This window comes from Psammomys obesus, unplaced genomic scaffold, assembly GCF_907164565.1.
Source record: "Psammomys obesus unplaced genomic scaffold, mPsaObe1.curated_primary_1811, whole genome shotgun sequence".
In the NCBI taxonomy this organism is placed as follows: domain Eukaryota; kingdom Metazoa; phylum Chordata; class Mammalia; order Rodentia; family Muridae; genus Psammomys; species Psammomys obesus.
The window spans coordinates 12,901,635-12,929,048 of record NW_026590062.1 but is presented as its reverse complement, the minus strand read 5'-3'; the positions used below and the strand labels follow the sequence as shown (position 1 = coordinate 12,929,048).

General features: G+C 52.6%; 1 protein-coding gene across 1 annotated transcript in view; it reads left to right on the top strand.

The window, feature by feature from the left end:
* The first annotated feature begins 1,852 nt into the window (after positions 1-1,852).
* The window catches only part of Rilpl1 (Rab interacting lysosomal protein like 1), a 34,156-nt gene continuing 8,594 nt past the window's right edge, over positions 1,853-27,414 (top strand). Inside the window, exons 1-5 of the mRNA XM_055606311.1 lie at positions 1,853-2,592; positions 10,622-10,772; positions 14,298-14,416; positions 15,040-15,261; positions 25,637-25,815. Of these exons, the coding sequence (XP_055462286.1) occupies positions 2,284-2,592; positions 10,622-10,772; positions 14,298-14,416; positions 15,040-15,261; positions 25,637-25,815 (980 nt within the window). The 5' untranslated portion in view covers positions 1,853-2,283. The remainder of the gene's footprint in view (positions 2,593-10,621; positions 10,773-14,297; positions 14,417-15,039; positions 15,262-25,636; positions 25,816-27,414) is intronic.

The following is a 27,414-nucleotide window of genomic DNA, read 5'->3' as shown; positions in this document are numbered from 1 at the left end:
GCCAGCACGCTGATACTGCAGGCATGTGCCCAGACGCAGCTCACACCGCCTGACCCCGGCTTACCCTTTACTATCTTACTCCCTCTTCTGATCATTTCCCTCCTTTGCCATCTGGCCTCTGGCTCCAGCTAACCTTACACAGAGCACAGCTATAACATGTATAGATACAATCTGAATGCACACAGCTATGACATATATACACAATGCAAATAATATATAGTATCTATCTATCTATTTCTCTATATATATTTAAAGACAATTTTAGAGTGACACAGTGGGCCCTCGATTGACAGACACATTGCATAAGCTAAAATGCACAGTGTACTTAGAGCAGAACCTGAGACAAAGCTCTCCAGGTGCTGAGCTGGGCTGTGCTAGTCAGCTACTTTCCAGATATTCAGCAGATTTCACAGATAAGTGCAGCAGCAACCCCTCCCCTGCCCCCCTCCTGCAACAGATCCCCCAGTACACACACACACACACACACACACACACACACACACACACACACACACACACACACACACTGTGCCTGTGCGGCAGCATCAGAACAGGTCCACAGTGCATCAGCTCCCAGTGCAGCCACTCCCCCAGCGCAGCTCCCCAGACCCCCTCCGTGCAGTAGTTCCTGCTACAGCTCCCTCCAGGGCAACAGCCTCAGGGGCAGACAAAAACCCAGCTACTGTGATTTTTTTTTTTCCTTTATATATTTATATATGTAAACCTTGTGACAAAGCTGTAATTTATAAGTTAGGCACAGCACAAAAGTGAGATTTGTAACAATAAAGCAGGATTATCCTAATAACATTATTAAAAGTATGTTAGAATGTATACGTTTTAACGTATACATTGTTTCCGCTGTTATCATTTCATGTTTACAGAGAGTGGTTGGGAGGTAGTAGCTGAGAACACACACGAATCAGAGCAAACGAAGATTGGGGTGGGTGGCGGCTACTGCAACCTCTGGGCCTCCTCAATTTATCATCATCATCATCATCATCATCATTTTATCATTATTATATTATATTGTAAACGGGACGAAATGTGGTGCCTGCCTTTAATCCCAGCACTCAGGAGGCAGAGGCAGTGAGATCTAAGTTCGAAGGCAGCCTGGTCTACATAGTGAGCTGCAGGCCAGCAACTCAAAAGAAACAGAAACATTTCTATCCTGAAGGACCAAGGACCTCTCAGCACCTAAGGCTATGTATGAGGGCACATTTTGATCGTGGGAACAGAAGAGTAGGGGGAGGGCGCAATTTCAGGGTAATCCCTCTTAGCTTGGGCTGGGGTCTGATGGGCAAGTGGACTTGCTGAAGCAAAAGGTCAAAGAGAGCTCAGGACCCGTCTTGTGGCTGAGACTCATGCCCGCAGCCTGTCTTCTTCCACTGCGTAGTGACGAAGTGACATTTTGTTTCAGCTTGCCGGGCAGTGGCTGGGCGGGCAGCGGCGTTGAAGACCGAGGACGCTCTGGGGCGTCGGCTGAAGTTGCCACGGAGTCGCGGTGGACCCCTGAGCAGAGGAAAGGTAGACCTCCAGGGGGCAAAGGGTCCCGCAGGATGGAATCCAGGCGAGGCATCGGCCAGCTTTGCAGACCGAGGACCCCAGGGCGCCGTGAGCTGCTGTCACCGAGGCGCCCGCTGGAGCGCAGGGTGGGGAACCCGGGGCTGGGCTAAGCAGGGAGCAGCACGGAGCTCCTGCGTGTCGGCGGTCCCCCAGCAATAGCTGGATGCTAGGGTGAGCCCACCTCCTGACCCTGTCCCTGCGCAGGCAGACTCCGCCCCCTCCCCCATCAGCCAATGGCTGCGCGCCGTGGCGCCCGCGGCCAGGGAGGCGGAGCACGGCTGGAGGAGGCGGAGCAGGGCCGGGGTCGTGGGGACCGGAGCCCAGGAGGCGGGACCGGAGCCGGGGGCGGAGCTTCGGGATCAGCGGGGCTGCATACCGGGACCCCCGGGGACGGAGACGCACTCCCCTGTCCGAGCTCACGTCGCCTCGCAGCGTCCCCGCGGGGAGGAGCCGACCACCCGGAGTCACCAAAGTTTGATTCTCCTCCCCGGGAGGAGTCTTCGGGCCGCGATCCCTCCGGGCACCGGGCGCCACCCGCCTCCCAGGCCGGGACCAGCTTCTCCATCGCTCCGAGTCGGAGCCTCAAAGTCGGGAGGCGCTGCGGGCCTGCGCACGCGCCGCCGCCCTCGCTATCCTCCCCGCGGTGCTACAGAGCCCCCCCTCCGCCCCAAGTTCACGAGTTCCACGAGTGGACGGACGGCGCGGGGCCCGCGCGGGGCCATGGAGGAGCCGCTGGGGTCGCCGCCCGCTGCCCTGTCGGCGCTGGAGAAGAACGTGGCGGAGCTGACCGTCATGGACGTGTACGACATCGCGTCGCTCGTGGGCCACGAGTTCGAAAGGGTCATCGACCAACACGGCTGCGAGGCCATCGCACGCCTCATGCCCAAGGTCGTGAGGGTCCTGGAGATCCTGGAGGTGCTGGTTAGCCGGCACCATGTCGCTCCCGAGCTGGACGAGCTGCGACTGGAGCTGGACCGGCTGCGCGTGGAGAGGATGGACCGCATTGAGAAGGAGCGCAAGCATCAGAAGGTGGGCGGAGGCCTCAGTCTGCCTGTCGGGTCAAGGGGCGCTGGCTCTGTGGGTGCCTTTCGGTCCCGGGCAGCCGCTGGTGTCTGTGTAGAAGAGTGTCCCAGTGCCTGGAGTGGAGCGGGGGGATTCACAGGGTGAGAGAGGAAGGGAGGCCCGGGTCCTCTTAGCCCAGCCTGGAGCACTGAATAGCCGTGTGACCTTGGGTAACTTGCTGAACCTCTCTGTGCTCTGTCTCCTGGTCTGTCCAATGGTTACAGTAGAACCCACCCACGAGGACCAAAACGGGATGCAGTGGGCACGGTCAGTAGATAGTATTATTTTATTCCAGGAAGGAAGTCAGTCCTCACCCACCCTACTTTGTGACCTGAGGTGTGACACCAGATGCCCGGCCCTCCCTTTTCATCCTACCCTAAGTACCTTCGGGGCGCTTGGAGTGAGCTCCAATCCTCGGGCTTCATAGTCACAACTTTCTTCTCAAGCCCCCTCACCTCCCAGGTCTAGCTACCTGCACCCTGGGGTGCTTTCCCTGCCTTGATTCTTGCCTTTGGCTCTTTTAACACTGTGAGGTGAGTGAAGAGTTTGTTCGCTTTGCAGATGAGGAAGGAAAGGGTCCCCACTTTGGGGAGATGCTTCCAGGGTTTCTTCTCCAGCCTGCTTGACTTGGGGGGCCGAGCTGCAGGTGGCTTTCAGGCCCACCCTCTGCCTCTGGAGAGGTCACCTGCCCTGGAGAGAGAGGATCAGACTAGGTGCCTGGAAAAGGGAAGCAGCAGACATGTGGTTTCCTGCCCTAACCTCAGCTCCGGCTGCTTTTGACAGACCTCTCAGACTAGGAATGGGAGGAAACTCCTTTTCCCTGGATGCTAGAACCTGTTCTGGCTTGCTGTGTGGCCTCAGGAAGTTTGGTCGGCCTCTCTGAAACTCCCTGGCAGGCCCATCCTCTATTGTGTACTGTTGGGATGGATTGAGTTCTCTGAGACTATGGTCAAAGTGAGGTGTTTGTCCTCACCCTTCAGACAGATCATGCGTGTGTGTGTGTGTGTGTGTGTGTGTGTGTGTGTGTGTGTGTGTGCGCGCTGATGTGTTTATCCACTCTCCCACCCCACCCCCTTGTCCTGTGCCCTGGGGTCAGGAAGGAAACTGAGCTCCTCAGAGTCAGCCTCCTTTCCAGGGTCACACTCCGAGCCGGAAAGTGCCTCCCTCAGTCCTGTAATTAATTTCCAGAGTCTCAGGACCAGTGGGACATTGGAGCCAGACAGCCTGCTTTCAAACCCCACAGTTGGCAGGCTGTAGGCTTTGGGAAAGCTCACTGGCCTGTCTGTGTCCCCGTGTCCTCTGCTATCACAGGGTAATCTCAGACTCCACCCTGTAGGACAGTGATGATCATCAGGGGCTGTCAGTAGACACAAAGAGCACAGGCCAGACCCTGGGGCCGACAAGATGGCCCAGTGGGTAAAGGAGTTTATTACCAGAGACCCAAGCTTCGGAGGTGTAAAGTCTGAGATGCCCCCCCCTTCCCAGGCATTTTCTACATCCTACCTCCAAATTCCATTTCTCCGGCAGGGCCTCTGGGGAATGAGGGCCTCATAGTCCTTTATGCTAAATCCAACCTTGGCCCCAAGTCTGCCAGAAGCCCTGCTGGCCTGGGCCTTCACAGGTCACCCAAGTCAGACGGAATTCTCAGCGGCACTTGTTGCCTCAAAATGCCACCAGCTGCAGCCAGGAAGTAGGCACCAGCTTTTGTTTGTAAACAGCTAGAATGGAATCCCTCCTCCCCCAGCCCAGGCCTCTGTGTGGCTTGTGTAGAGGGTCAGAACAGGCCCATCCCATCTCTCTTCTACAGCTGGAGGCACTTCACGCTACATTTTCCCCCCCACAAAAACCTCAGCATGCCGTTGGTCCATCTCTCACCTCAGCTCTCCCTTCTCTTTCCTTCTGTCTCTGTAAACACAGCTTCAGAGAGGCAGTGTGTGCCCTGTCCTTCCTCAGACACTTAGACTCACTCTGCCGGCCTCATCGCCCAGCCCCAGGCCAGGGACCCATGGTTCTGTCTGATAATGCAGTGTGCAACCCTACGGACATAAGTGGTACACAGAGTGCTCTCCTGGGTGGTGTGGATGGGCAGGGGGAAAGCAAGCCGGATCCTCAAGTCAGGCAGCGGTTGGGTGAGGGAATAGAGCGAGCAGGGCCTGTGTGGGTATGCCTGCCTAGAACACACAGTCTGTGTTGTTCACTCAACAATTACATGGACGTAGTTTTAAAGCTGGGGATTCAACTCAGGGCCTTACTCATGCTAAGCAAGCCCTCTGTACTCCACACTCCACAAGCCCCAAATGCACTTGAGTATTCCGGGCACCACTCTGGGCACTGGGGATGCAGGTGAAGATCTGGCCCCTGAGGGCCTGCAGTTCTGCGCCATGCTGGTCGATAGCAGCAGAAGTATATACTAGGAGGAAACGGGTGAGGTTAGTGCTAACCCAGAGGCTAGAAGCCAGTAAATCCATGATGCTTTCAATCTCACACGGATTCAGCCTAAGAACTGCTATTTTTTAGTTTCCTTGTGGTGCTGTATTTCAAACCCGCGGCCTCACTCGTGCTAGACTAGTGCTCCACCCTTGGCAGAAGAAATTCTGAAGCTGGGTGCAGTGGCGCACACCTGTTAACTCTAGCACCCCGGGCCGGTCTCTGTGAGTTGGAGGCCAGCCTGGTGTATAAAGTGAGTTCCAGGACAGCCAAGGCTACACAGAGAAACCCTGCCTCAAAAACGCCAAAAGAAAAAAAAAAAGTTTTTTTTATATTTTTTAATTTGTAATTTTGTTTTATATGTGTGTTTTGCCTCATGTATGTCTGTACCTCATGCTGTGTGCCTGTGGAGGCATGAAGAGGGTGACTGGAGTTGTGAGTTGTGAGCCAACATGTGGCTGCTGGGAGTCTATCCCAGGTCCTCTGCAAGAGCAACCAGGGCTCTTCATCACTGAGCTGTCTCCAGACCCATGGATTTTTTTTTTTAACCCAGTTTCCCCCACCCCCTTGAGACAGGGTCTCTCTGTAGTCCTGGCTAGCCTGGAATTCTTCTGTAAACCAGGCTGGTGTTGAACTCAACAGAGATCCACCTACCTCTGACTCCCTAAGATCAAAGACATGCACCACCATGCCTAGCCTATACACAACATTTGTTTGTTTGTTTGTAGTAGGTCTGATGTAACAGGCCAACATGGAACTTGCTATATATCAGAGGATGACCTTGAACTTATGATCTTCCTGCCTCTACCTTCCTGGTGCTGAAAATACAGATGTGGGCCACTGGTCCCAGTTTATGCAGCTCTGGGAATGGAACTCAGGGCCTCATGCATGCCGGGCAAGCATTCTACTTTCTGAGCCACAGCTCTAGGCCGCCATTCTCCTTTTCCTTTTTTTGTAAGTTAAAAACTTTTTCTTAGCTGGTCTACATGGAGAAAACCTGTCTCAAAAAAAAACAGAAAAAAATTTTTTCATGTATGTATGCATTTTTTTGTGGAGGTCTACGCACATGGAAATCAGAGGACAAGTCACAGGAGTCAGCTGTCTCCTACCTTGTGGGTCTCTGGTCAGGTCAGATCTGATGGGCAAACTTGTGAAGGCCCCAAATCTTTTCGCCAACATTTGAAATCCAGCATGTATTTCCCTGTACTATCGTGAATGCATGTATTTAAAAATAAACAGAGGCATCAGCTTATGATTAAGTGTCATGAAGGAAGTAAAGCAGGGAGCTGGAGGGAGGCTGTCTAGAGGGAGCCCTTCAGGGAAGCTTCTGAGGAGACACTGCCTGAGCTGAGGGCTGAGTGAGGTGAGGAGCCAGCCACAGAGAGGTCTTGGTGAGGGAAGGCCGGTACCCACAAGCAGACGCACACCTACACATAAGTAAAAATAAATTTTAGAGAAAGGAAAGGAGGGAAAAAAAGGGCTGGGGCTGTGGCCCATTTGGTAGAGTGCTTGCCTAGCATGCATGAGGCCCTGGGTTTGATTCCCAGCAAAGTAGAAACCAGACATAGTAAGCATACCTGGAACCCTAACACTGGGATGTGGAAGCAGGAGAATTAGGTTGTCGAGGCCAGCCTTGACTATTCGGGGAGTTTGAGGTCAACCTGGGCTACAAGAGAGTCAAAACCAACTGTAGCTAAAATCTGTATTCATTCCTGTGACTGCCGTGACAGGACAACACCAATGGCTCAAAGCAGGAGAAATGTGTTTTGCTGTGTAATTTGTACAGTGGGTACACTGAGGTGCAGTGGAGCAAGGAACCTGCGGGTCACACCAATGGGCACGGAACGTTACTTCCTGGGTAACGTTCCGGAAGCTAGGAGTTGGAAATGGGTTGTGCTCAACAGCTGGGCCTGGTGGTGTATGGGACTGAGGCAGGAGGATGGCAAGTTTTAGGCCCACCTGGGCCACTTACTGAGGCTCTGTCTCAAAAAACTACACAAAGGGCAGGGCTGGGGGAGGGGTGTATCTTACGCTTGATATATGGGAGGTCCTGGACTCCGTCCCCAGCACCTGAAATTATAATAACAAAAAAATAGAATCAAGGTGTTGGGGAGGCTGCATTGGCTTAGGACGCGCTAGGGGAACTCCATTTCTTTGAGTTTTTCCAGCCTCTACTGTCTGCATCCCCTGGCTTATGGCCCCTTCCTTCATCTCAAAGGCAGCAAGTAGCATCTTCCAGACTCCAATCTATGCCACATTCCCTCACACTCTGACCCCTGCTAACGTTTTAAAAGGGCCCTATGGTCCCACAGACCCACCAGATCTCCTTGAGGTCGAAGTACCCTTTGTTATAGAAGGTGACGTATTGTTAGGTTTTGGGGACTAGCATGTGGACATCTTTGTTGGGGGGGAGGTCATTGTTCCACCTGCTTAGCTGGTTACTCCTGATACCCACTTGGGTCACTCTGTGTTCTGCCTGTGCCAGCTGGGAGCAAAGGAAGGGTCTGGCTCAGCCTCCAGGCCACCCATATATGCATTATGTTGCCTGACCATTACTGCCTCCATTTCTCACCACCTTGGGCCAGCTGTAGGTGTCACACCCTCATTTCCTCAGAGCCACCGTTTTCGGCTAGAAGGTGGGATGGAGGAACTTGGGTGTCCGGCCACCTGGCCAGCCTGTGACAGACTGTGGGAGGGAGAGGAGGGCTGGCCACATCCTGACTGTGTGGGCACCTTCTGGGTGCCAGGTGCCATTTTCAGCCCTTTCCATCTAGCTGACAGTCTCATCCCCCCAACAGCCCTCAAAGGGACATACACTACTTTCATTTCTGGGGCACCCAAGGTTTAAAGAACTCACCCAAAGATCAGCTATTTGTAGTGGGAACAAAGTTCAAGCCAGGGTGGGCATATCTAGGCCTGGTGGTATAAGCCTGTAATCCCAGCTACGGGGAGCCTGACGTAGGAGAATTAAAACAAGGCCATTTAGGCTGGAGAGATGGCTCAGAGGTTGAGAACACTGGCTGCTCTTCCAGAGGTCCTGAGTTTAATTCTGAGCAACCACATAGTGGCTCACAACCATCTATAGTGAGACCTGGTGCACAGGCACACATGCAGGCAGAATGCTATAAAAATAATAAATAAATCATCATAATAGTAATCATATAATAATCATCATAATAGTAATCATATAATAGTAATAAATAGAACAAGGCCCTCCTAGACTACAGAGTGAGTTCAAGGCCAGCTTGGACAACATAGTGTAACCATGTCTGAAAAGAGGGCTTCAGATGTGGCTTAGTGGTAGAGCCCCTGCCTAGAATCCCCCAATGAGAGGTTGGGGGTGAGGCTCAGTGGTAGCCTCTGACTAGAATCCCCTAGTGAGGGGCCGGGGTGTGCCTCAGCGGTAGAATACTTGTCTACCATGTGTGAGGCCCTTGGTTCCCACAGGCAAGCTTGTGTTGACAGGAATGCAAACTTCAGTCCTTCAGCCACAGCCACAGCCACAGCCATGGTACTCCCGAACCTTGTTCATGCATCCAAGTGAACTCTCCTGTGTTCACAGTTATACCTTCGCTTATATTGCCTGCAAAGAGGAACTCTATACAGTAACCATCACTCTTGGTGCCCCTCCTAGCTTCTGGTTACCTCTTTCTCTATGGATTTGCCTGTTAGGACATTTCATAGAAATGGCAGTGCAGACTGTGTGACCTTTTGTACCTGGCATCTCCTCTTAGCTGGAGCTATCAATAGTAACACTCCTCTTCCTCGTTCTTCTTCTTCTTCCTCTCCTTCTCCTTCTCCTCCTCCTCCTTCTTTTTCTTCTTCTTTCTGGAGACAAGAGTTTCTCTGTGTAGCCTGGGCTGTCCTGGAATCACGTTGTAGACCAGGCTGGCCTCGAACTCTCAGAGATCCACCTGCCTCTGCCTCCCCCAGTGCTGAGAATACAGGCGTGTGCCACCGTGCCCAGACCATTTCATTCTTTTTTATGTCCAGATTATGTCTCGTTGTGGAGATAGGTCAGTGCCTTCCTGGGCTGATGGATGCTGCTCCCTTTCCTCTGCTGTGAGCAACATTGCTGTGGACCTTTATCTACATATGTGATCCTTTGGGTGTGAGCCTGTCGGTTTTTTTCCTGAGTCTTTTGGGAGGGGGCAGGGCATGGCCTAGGCTGGCACCTAACTTACCACAAGCCTCCTGCCTCAGCTTCCTGAATGTTGGGATCACAGGTGTGTAGTACTATTCCCAGGCTGGCCACGTGTCTTGGGCCAATCTGAGGGTAGGGAGTTTTCTGTCCTGGGTGGATTTGTGCCAACCTCTAGATGGTTCTGCAGAACGCCACAGGCCTGAACATCACCAACTCTGGCTCTTACCTGTTTGATGGAGCCGAAGTCTCACTGTGCAGCCTCGACCCAAGAACACTTAACTCCTCTTGCAGAGGACCCAAGTTCAGTTCCCAGCACCACATAGTTCTCTCATCTGCCTGTGCCCCCAGTTCCAGAGGTTCTGTTGCCCTCTTCTGGCTTCCCTGGGATCTGCAGGCATGTAGTATATCTCCCTATGGGCAGAATGCTCATTTAGGTAAAATAAACAACTAATTTTTTTCAAGATTCATTTTATAGTCTTAGTATTTCTTCTTATTTTTGAGATGGAGTCTCACTACGTAGCTTTGGCTGGACTGGAACTCACTATGTAGACCAGGCTGGCCTTGAATTCATAGAGATCTGCCCGCCTCTGCCTTGCGCATTGGAATTAAAGAACCACACCTGACCCCCTTTTATTCTTTTTAATTATGTGTGTGTTGTGTGTCTGTACGTGGGTGTGTGCACATGAGTGAAGATGCCTCTGTGGGCCAAAAACAGGTGTTGGGGACCAAACTTGCATCCTCTCTCACGGCATCACGCTCTCGTAACCTCCGAGCCAGTGTCCCAGTCCCTTATAGATTTTGTAGATTCTGTTCTGAGATGTTCTTTTAGGGTAAGCTAACCTCTAACTTGAAGACATCCTCCTGTCTGAGTAAGTACTGGTAACAGACTGATCTGAACAGTTCTCTCACAAGACTTAGGATTGACATGTGGGTGCTGGGAATTGAACCCAGGTCCTTTGGAAGAGCAGTGCCCTTAAGCACTGAGCCATCCGTCCAGCCCCTCACATGCCTTGTAAACCCAGAAGTTTTAGTTCCCTAATGAGGGAAACCGAGGCTCTGAGTGTTTCCACAAGCTGCTCAGGCTGCCTGGAGTAGATGCCTGTCCCAGAGAGCGGAGGAACTCTGGGGCTGTGGCCCTGTCACAGGGTCTCTGCAGCCTCTTTGTGCCTTGAAGAGGTGACTGGGGAGTGTCAGGACTCCACAGCCAGGGATGGCTTATCCACACAGTTGGTGAACATAAGTGTGGCCTGGGCTGGGTCCTCAGGGCTTCGGAGCACACGTCAGCAGAAGGGGCTCTGTGTGCCACCTGCTGCCGGAGACCCGCTTCCCTTGGGGAAAGAGGGTGGCTCCAAGTCCCAGAAGCAGAGCAGTTCTCTGGGTGGGTGGGCGCACTTGACCCCGGGTGACCCTGTGTCCCCGCTGCAGGAGCTGGAGTTGGTGGAGGACGTGTGGCGGGGCGAGGCGCAGGACCTCCTGTCCCAGATTGCCCAGCTGCAGGAGGAGAACAAGCAGCTGATGACCAACCTTAACCACAAGGAGGTGGGCTTCTCTGAGGAGGAGTTCCAGAAGCAGGAAGGTGAGGCACCCCATCCCAGCGCTCCCCTCGACCACTCAGAGGCCGCTGCCTCAGTCCAGGCGCCTTTGGCTCCTGTGGGCAGGTGGATTCACATCCTGACTCTCCCAGAGAGAGAACTGACTTCGGTCCAGTTCACGGGTATTGACCGAAACTCACTTAGCTGTCATGGTTTTCTGCTGTCCTCCATGGTTCCCCTGGGCCCTGGGACGCAGAGGCCAAGCCAGACCCTGGCCACTTGAAACTGTGGTTTAGCACAGGGGAGATGGGCAGTAAATAGATGTCTGGCTCCGATTTGTGGCGACTGATGCTATGTAACACTATACGAGACGGGGCATAGGGCAGCACCCTGGGGTCATTTGAGGTCCAGTCATCAGCGTCCTCACAGTCAGGCCCTAATGAAGTGTTATGTTGAAGCCAGGAGGTGGTGGTGTGCCTTTAATCCCAGCACTCAGGAGGTAGAGGCTGGAGGATCTGTGGGTTCGAAGCCAGCCTGGTGTACAATGTGAGTCCAGGACAACCAGGGCTACACAGAGAAACCCTATCTTAAAAAGGTGGGGGGACTTTGAATCACATTCATGCCACGAATAGGTGGCACATGCCAAGGCCCTGGGGTATGAGTGTTTGAGGGAAACTTAGAAGGTCAGGGTAAGAGAAGATGGTTAACTGTAATCCCAGCACTTGGGAGGCAGAGGCAGGTGGACCTCTTTGAGTCTGAGGTCAGCCTGGTCTACAGAGTGAGTCTGGGACAGCCAAGGCTACACAGAGAAACCCTGTCTTGGAAAACGAACGAAAGGAAGGAAGGAAGGAAGGAAGGAAGGAAGGAAGGAAGGAAGGGGAAGGGGAAGGGAAAGGGAAGGGAAGGGAAGGGAAGGGAAGGGAAGGGAAGGGAAGGGAAGAGAGAAGAAACCAGAGTGTTACCGTGAGTAGATGGTCTCTTGGCCCCACCCTGACCTGTCATGTGATTTGATGGACTCACAAGACCTTTTTGTGCCTCTGTTACCCAGTCTGAATGGGAGAAAGCAGTAGCAGTCTCTCTCATCAGTGTTCTGGCCTCTTAGTTTAGCGTTTTCAGGGCCTGACTGTATTTTAGTGGATTTCAGTGGTTTCTCCCTCTTTTTTAATTGCTGTATGTTATTCCATTTCGTGGCTGGACCATGTCTGTCATTCATCCATAGATGGGGCTTTCTGGTTGTGTCCACTTTTTGGCCACTGTGAACCTCTTTTGGGTGTCTGTGGGAAGGCCAGGTTTCAGCTCTCTGGGGTCCACATCTAGGAATGGATGTGTGGAATCATTTTACATAGGAAAATCTTGGGGTGAGCTATTATATTCCTGCCACGTACCCAGAGGCCTCTGTGGGTGATCTGGGGATCGCACTGCCCACTCTGGCAGAGCCTCAGAGACCTTGGGCTGCTCTGAGCTGCTTTCTCTGTGGCCTCTTCCCTCTGAGAGTGCGGCCCTGCCAATCAGCATGGACCAGCGTAAGGTGTGTGCGGGAGAGGCTCTGAGCACGGAGTGTGCATGGCTCCCGTGGGACAGCTGGGGAGCTGTGTTCTCCGAGCTGCAGCCCCCACCCATGCGAAGAGGCAGGCAGATGCCAGGCTGCCTTCAAGGTTATTTTTATTTTGTGGGGAAACCATGGGAACACAGCAGGGACCAAGCGTTCCCCACCTACCAGAGAAACAGGCATTCGGCCGAATTGCCCCGGGAGGAGGAGGGTGGCGCTGGTGATCTTGAGAACCAGTCAGGAGTGACATGGCCATGGCCAGGGCTAAGGGCTGTATGAGGACTCAGGTACAGGGGTCAGATTTCTGTGGAGGTGGGCTACGGGGAGGAGGGGTGCTCAGAAGCACCTGTCTTACCTGGGCCGCTAGATTTCTGAATAGTGACCAGTGCTGCGTTTGGATCTCTTTTGTGATCACCACAGAAGCCTTTGGAGTAAAACATCCACTCTGGTAGCCGGGCAGTGGTAATGCAGGACTCGGGAGGCAGAGGCAGATGTCTGTGAGTTTGAGGCCAGCCTGGTCTACACAGTAAGTTCCAGGACAGCCGAGGCTATGCAGAGAAACCGTCTTCGGGGGCGGGAGTGTGGAGAAGCTGGGGTTACAGATGGGTACCACCACATGTGGCCTCTTCACATGGGTTTGTCAAATTTGCTGGACAGCCATCCTGTGGATGTCTTGAGGGAATATGGAGACAGGCTCTCGCTAGGTAGCCCAGGATGGCCTCACACTTGTAGCAACACTCCTGCCCTGTCTCCAGAGTGCCAGGATTACAGGCACGTGCCACCAACCTTCACTAGATTTTTTTTAATTATTTTCTTCTCCTGTGTATATGTGCTTGAGTTGATGTAGGTTTGAGTAGTCTTCTGTGTCTCTTCTCCTGTATTCACTGGGGCAGCTCCTGAGTGTGGCCGGTCTCGAGCCTCTGCTTCCTGAGGCCGGAGTGTCATGAGAAGCACTATGCCCATCTCAGTGGGTTCTGGTGATCCCGAACTCTAATCTTTTGTTTACTCGGCGCTGAGCCTTCTCAGCAGGCCTGCTTTCTGATTTTTTTTTTTTTTTTAAAGGTGGGGTATGAGATTGGTGGCAAGGTCTCACTGTGTAGCTCTGGCTAACCTGGCCGGACCTTGGAATGTAGACCAAGCTACCCTTGAATTCACAGAGACCCACCTACCTCGGCCTCTGGCTAGAGTGCTGGGATTGAAGGTGTGTGCTACCATTCCCGGTTCACCAAATAGCCTTTTCTGTTTTAGACAAGGTTTCTTTATTTAGCTTAGGCTGGCCTTGAATTCACCAGGTAGCCCAGGCTGGCCTCAAACTCACAGAGCTCTACCTGCCTCTGCCTCCAGAGTGCTGGGACTAAAGACACGCGACACCACGTGCTCCACCACTCCCTACTTTCACCAGATGCCTGGATGGCACCTTGTGTGTGGGAGGCATGAGGTAGTGGAGGGGAGCTGTCCTGGCTGCCCACCGCATGCTTCGTCCTCTTGGCCTTGTGTGTTGGCTCTACCCATCCTCCAATCTGCCCTGGGTAGGTGCAGCTACCCTCCTAGTTTATGAACTTGGAAACAAATGCAGAAGCCTAGAGCCGCACAGCCGGGTGTGGCTTGCAGGGTCAGCGTGAGCTTTGGAGGCTCCCTCACAGTGAGGTCACACCAGTCAGGACAGCTGGAGGGCCGTGTTGGCGTTGCCAGGTGCTGAGAAAGTGAGGCAAGGGGCAGGAGAGTCTCAGCGGGGGGGAAGGGAGCCATCTGGTAGAAGGGACCTACCAGATGAAATGGAAGCGCATGAGCCGAGGGAGGTCAAAAGGAAGAGTGTCAGGCAGAGGGAAAGACAGAGCGACAGTGAGGTAGGAATGTGTTTGGCGAGACTGGAGGCAGAAGCAGGCACCAGGGTCTTCGAGGGGTAATTGAGGGGGACACTGGGCCCTGAGGGAGAGTTCTAGCCCTCATGCACTGTGACTCTACGGGACGCTTATGCTGGGGCGGGGGTGGCTCACTCCCTGGTCTTGCCTTCCACCAGGCATGTCAGAGCGAGAGCGGCAGGTGATGAAGAGGCTGAAGGAGGTGGTGGACAAGCAGAGGGATGAGATCCGAGCCAAAGACAGGGAGCTGGGCTTGAAGAATGAGGACGTCGAGGCTGTAAGTGAACATCACTAATCTGAGTCCATGCTCCCTACTTCATGGTGCCGGCGAGAGCCAGGATCCATAAACCTGTGAGAGCACGCTGGAGAGGTGACAGCTCAGTGGTTAAGAGCTCTGGCTGCTCTCCCAGAGAACATGGGTTCAGTTCCCCATATCCACAGGACAGGTCATAGCAGCAGCTCCCCTCTCAGGAGAGCTGACACCCCCTTCTGGCCTTTACAGGCACGAGGCACACGTGTGGTGCTCAGACCACGCACATAAAAAAAAAAAAAAAAAAAATTATTAAAAAAAAAAAATCCCATGCCAGGCATGGTGGTGCACGCCTTTAATCCCAGCACTTGGGGAGGCAGAGGCAGGTGGATCTCTGTGACATCGAGGCCAGCCTGGTCTGCAGAGTGAGTTCTAGGACAGCAAAGGCTACAGAGAGAAAATAAATAAATAAAAGCCCACGTGTGTAGCATCATCCCTTATCAAGACTCATAAAACTAGAAACAAATTTGAAATGTGTTTATGATGCTCCAACTGAAGAGGGTGTGCCCTTGTGCCATACCTGTGCCGCATGCATATACAGCCTGGTAACTGTACATTCGGCCTCACTGGGTGCCTCTTTCTCCCTGCAGCTGCAGCAGCAGCAGACGAGGCTAATGAAGATCAACCACGACCTTCGGCACCGCGTCACAGTGGTGGAGGCTCAGGGCAAGGCGCTGATCGAGCAGAAGGTGGAGCTGGAGGCGGACCTGCAGACCAAGGAGCAGGAGATGGGCAGCCTGCGGGCGGAGCTCGGCAAGCTCCGAGAGAGGCTGCAGGGCGAGCACAGCCAGAATGGAGAGGAGGCGGCCGAGGTGAGCGGCAGGCTGCTGCTGAGGTGGCTTGGGCACCTGTGTAGTGGGCCCGGCAAGCACAACTGCCTTGCTTTTCCCGTTGGACCCTAGAGGGTGGGAGGCACGAACGGGGGAGGGCGTGTCTGCTGGCCCGGGGACACACAACTGGGCATGGGCAGAGCTGGGCCAGAAGGCCCACTTTGGGAGGCTCACAAATGCCTGTTAACCCAGCTCCAGGGCACCTGGTGCCCTCTGCTGGCCTCCGTGAGAACTGGCGTACGTGTTTCCATACACACCCACGTAGACAGACACATATACACACTTTTAAAAATAAAACCTGTGCAAGCTGGCATGATAGCTCATACCTGCGATCCTAGCACTCAGGAAGGTGAGGCCAGAGGTTTAGGAGTTTAAGGTCATCCTTGACTACACAGCAAATTCTAGACTAACCTAAGTTGTGTGAGATCCTGTCTCAAAAGGCAAAAAAAATAATACCCAGTAACAAAAGCTACACGGATGGCCAGACAGGGTGGTGCACACCTGTAACCCCAGCACTCAGGGAGGCAGAGGCAGGTAGATCACTGTGAGTTCAAGGCCAGCCTGGTCTACAAAGCTAAAACCCTGGTCCAGGAGAGCCAAGGCTACACAGAGAAACCCTGTCTCTCTCTCTCTCTCTCACACACACACACACACCTGAAAAACAAAACCACGAAGATGTTCACAGTAGCATTAGTCATAAGATCTGACGGATAGAGGATATCCAGTTAGGAAGGGAATAGGGAAATGAGGTCATACATATCCCACACAATGGAATATGACTCAACCCTGAAAAAGACTGAGTCACCAGCACACGCTAACCCATAGGAGAACCTTGAAGAATTCATGATGAGCGAGAGTAGCCAGACACAGAAGGCCACATGCTTTGTGACTTGATTTGTCTGAGAGGTCTGGATTGGGCAGATCCAGGACAGGATGTCGATGGGAGGGGCAGAGGCTAGGGCAGTGGCGAAGGGCTAACAGGCGACGAGGGAAACGTCCTGGAACGAGACGAGGTGCTTTACACCTCGGGATATCCTACAAACCTCTGGGCTTTATTCTTTGAAGGGTAGATGGTATGGTGTATGAATCATGTGAATGAGTTTAACTTTCTTTTTTTAAATTTCGCGTGTGTGCACATGCATGTGCCACAGTGTGTGGCCGTCAGGGGACCACTGTGGGAGTCTGTTCTCTTCCTTCTGCTCTGTGGGTTCAGTGACTGAAAGATGAGTCATTGTCCACCAGGGGGATTAAACAGATTGGCTCATCTGAGCCGGGCTCGGGGGGCTTTTCCAGGGTGTGATTGGAAGAGTGAGGACGGGTAACAGACGGATAGAGGGGGAGCGTGGTGGGAGGAGCCTCAGGGCAGTCGGGGAGCGTGGTGGGAGGAGCCTCAGGGCAGTCAGGGAGGCATCAGAGTGAAGGCGGCTGGTTGGCAGTGAGATGGAAGGGCGCGCTGTCCACGCGGTCCTGCAGGCTCCTAAGGCAGAGGAGTTTGTGTGCATCTGAGGGATTAGTATTGCTGTGGGGGATCCCGGGTTTATGGCTCGTAGAAGGGAAGGACTGAGCCCCAGTTCTGCTCCCCTGGGGAGGGAGCCTGTCTCGGTGGTGAGACTTTGTCCACCCAGGTCTCTCAGGAAGAGCTGGTGGCCAGAGCTTGTGGTGAGACCTACACTTGAGAGGTGACCCCTGAGGCAGTGTGTATCAGGGAAGTGGGAAAGGCAAACAGGAGGCCTGGTGACAACGCCACACCTCAGACTAAGTACGCTCAGCCCTGCTGGGGCAACTGAGAAGAGCTGTCTTTCCACGGGGTGACACTGGGGACATTTATCCACAAGGTCCTGCCCCAGAATGGCTAAGGGCCACCTGGGGTGTGAGCCCTCCATGCCCAGCAGACGCTAACAGGAAGGCACAGGCAGGCAGCAAGCACTGGAGGCCTCACTTGACGGAGCTGTCCGGAGGCCCAGGGCCAGGAGGCGGGGACAGTGGGTTTGACACATCGATAATCCCCAGGGGGCCCCAGGGACCCCAAGAATAGGCTCTTCATACCAGCAGCTGGAGGGGCCCCAGGGCTTCTAAGGCACAGCATCTGCCGCTGGCGGGGGTAAGGTCAGGGGGGAGATGCTGGCGTTCCCATAGGTAGAAAGTGAGACCCGAGTGGATGCAGGAACAGTCGGAGATTGCATTTTCTTTCCCTGGGTGCATGCTGGCTAGTCACCCTGTGAAGCTGATGAACTTAGAGGCAACTGAGCTCTAGCCTGGACAGTCCTTGCCCAGCCAGTTGCTTCTGAAGGGCCAGAGTCTGGGGAGAGAAGTGAGGAAGAAGCCATTTTAGAGGGACAGGTTAGGACTGGTTTTTGGCATTCATTGTCGGGAAGTCAGGTTCTGTGTTGAAGGAGAGGGAGAAAGGTTTATTGGCGACTGAAGCGTGACGGTAGCACAGCTTCAGGTACAGCTGGCTCTAGCTGCTCCAGATGGCAGCAGGGATTCCACTCCGGCCTTTTTGGTTTTGTTGCCTCTCAGTTGGTATAGTTCTCAGGTAGGCTCTTGCCACGGGATGGTTCCTGATGTCAGCCCACTCAGCAAGCCTCTTCTTCCCGAGAAAGTCACAGCAGAAGTCTTCAGGGAGTCTCTCACAGACTCATCCCTGACTCAGCCCTGTGTGGAGAGGCCCGGAAGATGGCAGCTCTGCCTTCCTGAGTCCTTGGCTACCCTAGAGGGGTCCATGAGCTGGGTGGATGCCAAGTGGAACCTTGGAGGCTCAGGGGAAGTGTGGGTCTGGGGTCACAGCGTCCCTCTGCAGCGCAGGAAGGGGCTGTGAGTGCCACGCAGGTCCTGGGCTGCAGCAGAAATGCACAGAGGTCCCGTGACAGCGCTTCTGCAGGTGTGGTGAGCCCTGGGATATTAGGGAGGGCAAGTGAGGTATGGCGGGGACCAATGACTTGGCAATCACACAGGCCTGAAGTCAGAGGCTGGGCCAGATCCACAGCAGGGGGAGCAGGCACATGCCCAAGACAGAGGCACTAGGCCAGTCTGGGGAAAACCATGCCACACTGTCATCCCAGGAAACCAGGTCTCTATCTTTCTGACCAGGCAGGGCTGGTCTAAACCTGGGTGCCTGAGGACACTGACCCTAAGGACAGTGTGACTCCCAGCCCTGCTCCAGGTCCCTCCCTTAAGGAGGACAGGGACATTTTGCACCAACTGGCTGCACAGGATAGTTTTACCTCCTCTTTCTGGCGACTGAGGAGCAGGAGAAATAGGGAGAAGGGCCGGGAAGATCACTGTTGATAAAGAGGCCCAAGGACCCGAGTTTAGAGACCTGAATTCGGATCCCAGCGCTGACATACAAAAAGCTAGATGGGCCCACGTCTATAATCCCAGCATGGGGGGAGGGTGCGTGTGGGGGGGTGGGTCAGGGCGCAGAGCTACACCAGGTTGTCCCAGGGCTTCCAGTCAGAATTGCTGAGCTGAACAAATGGACTGGAGCGCAACTGCGGAAGACACGTGACGTCAACGTCTGGCCTCTGTGCGTGCACACAACTAGAAAAACATACAGAAATGAGGCATGAAGTCAGACTGTGTCCTGGATCATTCTGCGGGGTGCATGTCAGTCAGACCGGGGAGTGCAGCAGAGGTGGGTGAGACCCCGGGCTCCTGGAGGATGAGGGGAACAGTGTTGACTTGGCGGTTCTGAATCTTAGGCAGCTCAGGTGGAGAAACTCGGGGTTTGGAGGAGGGACACTAGAATGGAGAGGCATGGCCGGCTGGCCCTCACACACCCAGAAGGTTCTCTGAAGCACACGTGCTCACTGGCAGAGTGCTTGCCCCTGCACTGGGAGGAGGGGACAGGTCGGGCGGGCAGGTGTCCAGTGGAATGTGGAACAAGCTATTCCGGGCTGGGGAACAGCCGGGAGCCAGGCGGGGTAATGCATCAAGTGGCTGGGTGCAGGTCAGTCCTAGGGCAGGGCTGGAGGAGGGAAATGGGAGCCATAGAGGAATCTAGGGCTGGAATGGAAGCCTTAGAAAATAAATAAGTACATAAATTAAAAAACAAAACAAAACAAAAAACAACGGGTTTCTCCACATAGCCCTGGCTGTCCTGTAACTCACATGTCCTGTAACTCACATGAGACCAGGCTGGCCTCAACTGCAACTCCCATCTCTGCTTCCTGAGGGCTAGGATTAAAGGTGAGCAGCCATGAGCCTGGCTAAGGAAGCCATTCTTGCTGTTTCTGGAGTAGCCTGATTTTCTAATTTACCCAATCCCCTCCTTTTTTCTTTTTATGTTCTTTTGTTGTTGTTTGGTTGGTTGGTTGGGTGGTTCTGTTTTTTGAGACAAGGTGTTTCTGTACAGCCTTGGCTATCCTGGTTTTGTAGACCAGGCTGGCCTCTGAACTCACAGAGATTCACCTGCCTCTGCCTCTCTGAGGGCTGGGATTAAAGGCCTGTGCTACCACGCCCATCTTCTTTCTTTGTACCTTTTGTGTGTTTGTTTGTTTGTTTGTTTTGGGACATGATCTCATGTGGCCTAAGGAGGTCAGTATCCAAGGATAACCCAGAGCTCAGGATCCTCTTGTCTCTACCTCTCCAGTCCCAGGGTTATAGTGTGTAAGCTACAGCTGGTTTACTTTGTGAGGGGCACTGAACCCAGGGTCTGGTGCACATTGGGCAGTCGCTCCAGCTATGGTGCACTGGATGGTGTGTCTGAGATAGAAAGAAATCCAGGCAGGCCTCAGACTCCACACCTCACTTCATATTAAGCTTCAGTGTGACTCCTCACACCCCTCCCCCCAGGACTTCACGCGAGGGCCTGGGCTCCGGCAGCTCCAGCACTGCGAAACAAATCATGAGTGGCGCCTGGTTGATTTCTCGGAAGCGGATGAAATAAAGTGTGTGCGATGGCCATATGTGGTAGCACACACCTGAAGTCCCCGCACTTGGACCTTGGAAGGTGTTCAAGGTTATCCTTAGCTGCATTTCTAGTTTGAGGCCAGCCTGGGCTCAGAGGGAGACTGTCATACAACAACAAAGGCAGAAAATCCCACGATCCCCTAAGGACCTGGTAACTGGGTTGAGCCAGGGTTTAGATCCAGGGTCCTGGGCCCAGGGCAACCAGAGACTGACCAGTCCAGGCTGCTCTGAACTGTAATCACCAGGCCCCACTGATCCCACAGGGGAGCCTTCCCAGGAGGCCAGGTCTCAGGCTAGAGGCCTCGGCCTGCACTGCTGCTCCCAGGGACTCCCGGCATCTCCTGGCATCTAGGCCCAGAGTGTCTCCAGGGAGCAGCTTATCTGAGATGACCTGAGCCACCCTGTGGTGCCTTGTGGGGTGAGCCTCTGATTGGCGTGATGACCACACAGGCTTTCCAGCTGGAACGGGCCTTGCTCCTGCTGCCCACGGGCTGGAGTCGTAGCCAGTAGAACCCCGGTTCTCCCCACACTCCAGAGGCAAAACTACCACACACCTGGCTAAGCTCTAGGGAATTAATGCTTCTTACCACAAAAGCTGACCCTGCTCCAGATCACAGGGAACTCTCTGTGTCTTTTTTCCCCCCTTAAGATTTATTTGTCTATTTATTATGGCTGTTTTGTCTTCACACCAGAAGAGGGTGGCAGATGTCATGAGACTACAGTTCTAAACAGCATGTGGGTGCTGGAAATTTAACCTGGGATCTCTGAAAGACCAGCCAGTGATCTTAACCAATGAGCCATCTCTCTAGACCCAGCTCTCTGTGTTTTGGCTGAACACAGCAACTACTGTGTTGTTATAATGAAAAAAAAAAAAAAATCCCAACTGTTTAATTTTACCAATGAAGACTCAGGAGCCAGATGGTGAAAACCTGCTAGTTCAGAGAGGCAGAGAAAGCACCCACCTAACTTTCTCAGCTCACATCCCAAAGGAAAAAGCCAAAAACCAAAAGCTTGCTAGCTCACACAACAGCCCAGGGGGAAAAAGCCAAAAGCTAAAAGCCAAAAAACTCCTTCTTCACACTGTCTTAAATGGTCTTCTCTCAATGGCCCTCCATTCCATTTAATCCCTGTCAGCTGGTTTCTTCCGCCTCTTGACCTAGAGTTTCTGTGTTCAGAAAGCTCTTGGACTAAAGGTGTGTTAGGGCTTAACCACACCAAACAAGAAACAGGTTTTTAGGGTTCACAACCTCAGGGTTCACAATGGGATCAAATATCCTGCAACACTACTGGGGAGCAAGAGGGCCCTGCATATTAAGTGGAAAGAGGCCTTAGGAACATCACTAGGTTCACTGGGGCATGATGGTATACACCTGTGAACCCAGCACCAGGGAGGCTGAGGCAGGAAGGTTTAATTTGAGTCTGCAGATCTTAAAACATTTGATGCCTCATTCAGATTTTCTGGCACAGCAGGGGTCTAAACAAATGTAGGGAATATTGTGTGGCCCTAGGAACTCCACTGTGCAACCTTTGGCCTATGCCCCTGGTGCTGAGAGCTGGCAGGAAACTCCTACACATCAGCACCCCATGCACAGGGAACACCTTCCCAGGAACCTCTCCCTTGATCCTCACTTATTCGAGTCTGTGTGTCTCTCTCTTGATCCTGCTGTTCGGTCTGAGTTCAATGACAGTGAGGCACAGATGGCTTTTCAAAATGCTGTCTGCCCTTTAGTGGAGGACACTGTCAAGAGTAGGAGGCCAGTCCCCAGTGGTGTAGTAGTCACGGATAATACTGGATAGAGGTTTGCCTCACAGTAAAATATTACACAACCATGAAAAGACATGAAGCTTCGATACAGGCTGCAACCAGCTGGGGAGAAAAGTCGAACCGTGTGGGGTCACCTATCTGGGAAGAGAATCTGAGATACTGAGTGGCCTGTGGGGAAACAGGCGTCATGGTTCTTCTGCTGCTCACCTCTTTGCAGTGGCTCCGGCTCCAACTGTAGGTGTGGGCAGATCCCGCCCCACCCTCAGCTGACCTGCCTGGCAGGCGGTGTCTCCTTTCAGCTGTCCCTTCCCTAGAACAGCCTGTCCAGGACGTGATGCATCTCAGCTCAGCGTCTTGGAGCCCTTGGCCTCTGGGCCTTGAGACATCGTCTGCTTCTCCCTGTGGGACTGAGGGGCTGGGGTGGGGGGTGTTGTCCACCTCTGCCTTCTCATTTGAGATCAGCAGTTCTCAGCCTCCCTAATGCTGCACCCCTTCAATACAGTTCCTCATGTTGTGATAATCCCGACCATAAAATTATTTTCCTTGCTTCTTCATAACTGTTTTTGCTATGTCTTAGGTGACCCCTGTGAAAAGATTGCTCAACCCTCAAAGAGTTGGGCCACACAGGTTGAGAATCGGTATTCTAGAGAATCCTTGCCTCAGTGTACACTAACCCTGGAGGCTCTTGGGTGTCAGATATTGGGTGGCCTTGAAGAAATGGACCACTTGGATTTGCTTGCTGGCTCCGTGGTATGCCTTGTGTGGCATGTGCAATGTCAGGATATCCCAAGGAAAGGGGAAGGGAGGGAGAGAAAGGGGTGTTCAGTGGAGCTCACATGTCACCCCAGCATTCCAGAGGCTGTGGCAGAAAAATTGATGTAGGTTCCAGCCAGCCTGGGCTACATAATGAGAACATGTCTCAAATAAAATAATGGGACAGTGTCTTTGTTTGTTTGTTTTTGTTTTTCAAGACAAGGTTTCTCTGTGTAGCCTTGGCTGTCCTGAACTTGCTTTGTAGATCAGGCCTGTCCTTAAACTCACAGAGATCCGCCTGCCTCTGCCTCTGCCTCCCTGAGTGCTGGGATTACAGGTGTGTGCCACTGTGTCCAGCTGGGCCAGTATCTTAGTTAGGATTATTAGTGCTGTGATGAAACACCATGCCCAAAAGCAAGCTGGGGAGGAAAGGTTTATTCGGCTTATACTTCTGTATCACTGTTCATCATTGAATGAAGTCAGGGCAGGAACCTGGAGGCAGGAGCTAATGCAGAGGCCATGGAGGGGTACTGCTTTCTGGCTTACTCACCATAGTTTGTTCAGCCTGCTTTCTTATAGAACCCAGGACCACCAACCCAGGAATGGCACCATCCACGATGGGCTGGGCCCTCCCCCATCAATCACTGATCAAGAAAATGCCTTATAGCTGGATCTTATGGCAGCCTTTTCTCAGTTGAGGCTCCCTCCTTTCATATAACTCTAGCCTGTGTCAAGTGGCTGGCAAGATGGCTCAGAAGGTAAAGGTGCTTGCTGCCAAGTCTAACACTTGGAGTTTGGTACCCAGGACTCACATGCTGGAAAGACTTGACTCCCCCAAGTTGTCCTCTGACCACCACACTGTGTAGCACACTCATAGATACACTCAATAAATGGATGAGTAAACAAATATATAGAAAGTGGCAAATGTTGGGGGGAGAATGAAGAAATAGGGACCCGTGGCTGCTTCAAGCATAAAGCAGCGTTTCCACTGTGGGAAGTGCTTTGGTACACAAAAGAGAATCCAGAAAGTTAAAAACAGAGTCTCCCTGAGACCCAGCTGTTCACACCTGGCCACATTCTCAGGGATGGAAGACAGGTGTCCCACCAGGGGATTGGATATGGGGATTCATGTCTAAAGAGAAGAAGCCATCAATCATAGGATGAGACCGTGCACATCTTCAATTCTGTGGACTATTATCCAGTCTTTAAAAGGGATGAATCTTGGGCTGAAGAGATGCCTCAGAGGTTAAGAGCACCAGCTGCCCTTGCAGAGGTCCTGAGTTCAATTTGCCCAGCACCACATGGTAGCTCACAACCATCTATAATGAGATCTGGTGCCCTCTTCTGGAATGTGGGTGTACATGCAGGCAGAACATTGTATACATAATAAATAAATAAATCTTTAGGGGGGGGAGGATGAATCTCTGGCAGATGCACAAAACACAATCTTGATTAAATGAAGCAAATGCATTATAGGAAATGTCCAGGTAGGACAGTCCAGAGAGACAAGAGAGCAGGCTTCCTGCAGAGGCTGAGACTGAAATGGGCAGAGCGAAGGTTGGTTGCTTAGTGACTGTGGGACATTTCTTTTGGATGATGAGAATGTTCTGGAAGTAGCAGTAGAAAAGTGCTAAGTGGAATGAATGAATGAATGAAACAGCTGGGTTTTTTTCTTTCATTTATTTGGTTTTTCGAGACAGGGTTTCTCTGTGTAGCCTCAGCTGTTCTGGACTCACTTTGTAAACCAAGCTGGCTCGAACTCGCATCAATCCACCCGCCTCTGCCTTCCTCTTTATTTTTCTCTTTCCTGTTTCTTTCTTCCTTTCTGTCTGTCTTTTCTCTCTCTCTCTTAAGACTAGGTCTCATGCTGTATCCCAGGGTAACTTCAAGTCTCTATATAATACAGACAGGCCTCATACCCACTATGTAGCCCAGGCTTGCCTCAAACTAACTGTGTGGGTCAGACTGCCTCGAAAGTCACCACATAGCTCAGGCTAGCCTTGAACTCCAGGCATCCTTCCTGCCCCAGTCCCCCACGTTCCGGGACTAGAGTCATGCGCCAACACACTCAGCTGCTGTGCTTTGAAATGGAGAACACTCATGCTTTGTGTGTCTTACCACAATTTCTCTGAAAGGCTTCCAGGCTCCGGAGGGAAATGGGAGGGCAGGTTGTGATCCAACGCAGGGCAGACAGGAAGGTCTGTCTGTGTAACTTGCCTTAAGGACAGATACGCCCCCTGTCAGGCTCTGAACCTAACAAGACGCCAGGAGCCATTAATGAAAAAGGGATCTGACCAGAGTCTGTCACAGAAATGACATGACTTGTTAATTGAAAGTGGAAACAAGCCAGGCGCAGTTGGTGCATGCCTGTGACCCCAGCACTGAGGGAGGCAGAGGCAGGCAGATCTCTGTGAGTTCGAGGCCAGCCTGGTCTACAAAGTGAGTTCCAGGACAGCCAGGGCTACACAGAGAAACCCTGTCTTGAAAAACCAAAATCAAATCAAACAACAATAACAACAAGAAAAATGGAACCAAGAGCAAGTCTAGGCTTTGCACACACGCTGACTGGATCAGCAGAGGTCTGAAGTGAGACTATGGGAGGGGAGCCTGCAGGAGAAAGAGCAACAGATGGTGGAGGGTGGCGGTGGGAGGCACAGCGGGAGCGACGCCTCTGCTTGTTTGCAATAGAGCCCCGAGCAGAGTGGGAGTCCGGGGTTCGGGGCTAGCTGAAAGGGGGAGCTCGCTGAACAGGCGGCGGCTGGCTATCTCTGTATAGAAGGTAAGCGGAGGCTGCTGCTCAGATACTGAGAAGAAAAGTGACCTGAGCAAGCCGCCTACCACAGAGAGGTGGAAAATCCCGGCATCCTCGGGGTGTGGGGTGGGCATTTGTCAGGAGTCCTTTGATGATGGCTTCTCTGTCTGCTTCAGGGGCAGCCACAGCCAGACGGAGAGGAGTCCATCTCAGATGCAGAGAAAGCAGCCCTGGACCTCAAGGACCCCAACCGCCCACGGTTCACGCTGCAGGAGCTGCGGGATGTACTGCACGAGAGGAATGAGCTTAAGTCCAAGGTGTTTCTGTTACAAGAGGAGCTGGCCTACTACAAGAGGTGAGAGCAGGCACCGTGAAACAAACTCCAGCCTGGCCTGTGTGTCAGATGGTCCAGCATTCCTATAGATGGCATAAAGGTCACACAGCCTCAGGGCGGGCTGTTGCATATCTTGACAAGTACATTAGTGGAAGAAAAGAAACAAAAAAGAACAATCAGAAAGCCTTTCAACTGCCAAGATGTCTGTCCTGAGTTAGGGAGACGGCTCAGTCTGTGAAGAGATTACATTGTGACACGGAGGACCTGGGGTTCAGGTGCCATCCTTGTGCCCTGGTTCCCACCTGCTATCCCAGCCCTGGGAGATGGATATAAGTAGATCGCTGGTGTGGGCTGGCACCTAGCGTAGTCAAATCCCTGAGCTCCAGAATCGGTGAGAGACCCTGCCTCAAAAATAAAAAAGACGGGCTGGAGACATGGCTACAAGGGTGAGATTGCTAACTGCTCTTACAGAGGATCCGGGTTCAATTCCTGGCACCCATACCAGCCAACCTGCGACCACCTGTGACTCCAGCTCTGAAGAATCTAACACCCTCTTGCCTCAAGCACTTATCTTAAAAAACAAAAGGAAAAAGGAAAAAGAAATTTTGTATCCTATCACACACACACACACACACACACACACACACACACTCACTCACTCACAAATAGGAATAATAAAATAGTTGGGCATGGTAGCCCATGACTTTATTCCCAGCACTCGAGAGGCAGAGGAAGTCAGGTCTCTGTGAGTTGGAGGCCAGCCTGATCTATAGAGTGAGTTCCGAGACAGCCAGGGCTACACAGAGAAACCCTGTCTCAAAAAACAAACAAACAAACAAAAAACCTAAACTGAAAGTGTCAGATAGTGTGTGAGAGACCTTTTGGCAAGCCTTTATCTCCAAAAATATTTACACTATGATTCATAGCAGTAGCAGAATGACAGTTTTGAAGTAACAGTGAAAATAATTTCATGGTTGGAGTCACCACAACATGAGGAACTAAAAGGTCGCAGCTTTGGGAAGGTTGAGAACAACTGGACTAGAGGGTGGGGAGGTTTTCATCATTTTTTGCTGTGTATAAAGTTCAGGGTCCACCTTGGGTACATGAGATCTTGTCTCAGAAAATCAAAACCAAGAAGGGACAGGTGTCGGCCTGGAGATGGTGCAGCTCAAGTGTGAATTTAGATCTCAGATCTTCAGAAGTCGTGTAAATGCCACGATGGTATGTGGCCCGCCTGACATTGTAGCAGAGCAAGCTGGCTAGTGGGACTACCCTCACTCAAGAGCTCAGGCTTAGAAGGAGAGACCCTGCCTCAGGGAGTAAGGTGGGAGAGGGTAGAGGATGGTCCCCATCAGCCTTGGGCCTCCACAAGCACCCACACGCATGAGAGTTCAGACATGAATCCCTATCTGTAGATGTGGCGGAGTGTGCTAACAGAGACTTCAGTTGCCATCTTTCCAAGTACCTTATTTCCCATAAAGAAGTTTTGGGAGCCGGGTGTGGAGGCTCACACCCGTAATCCAGCATTCGGGTGCCAGAGGCAGGTGGATCTCTGTGAGTTTGAGGCCAGCCTGGTCTACAAGCTCTCCAGAGAACACTGTCTTGAAAAAAGAAAGAATG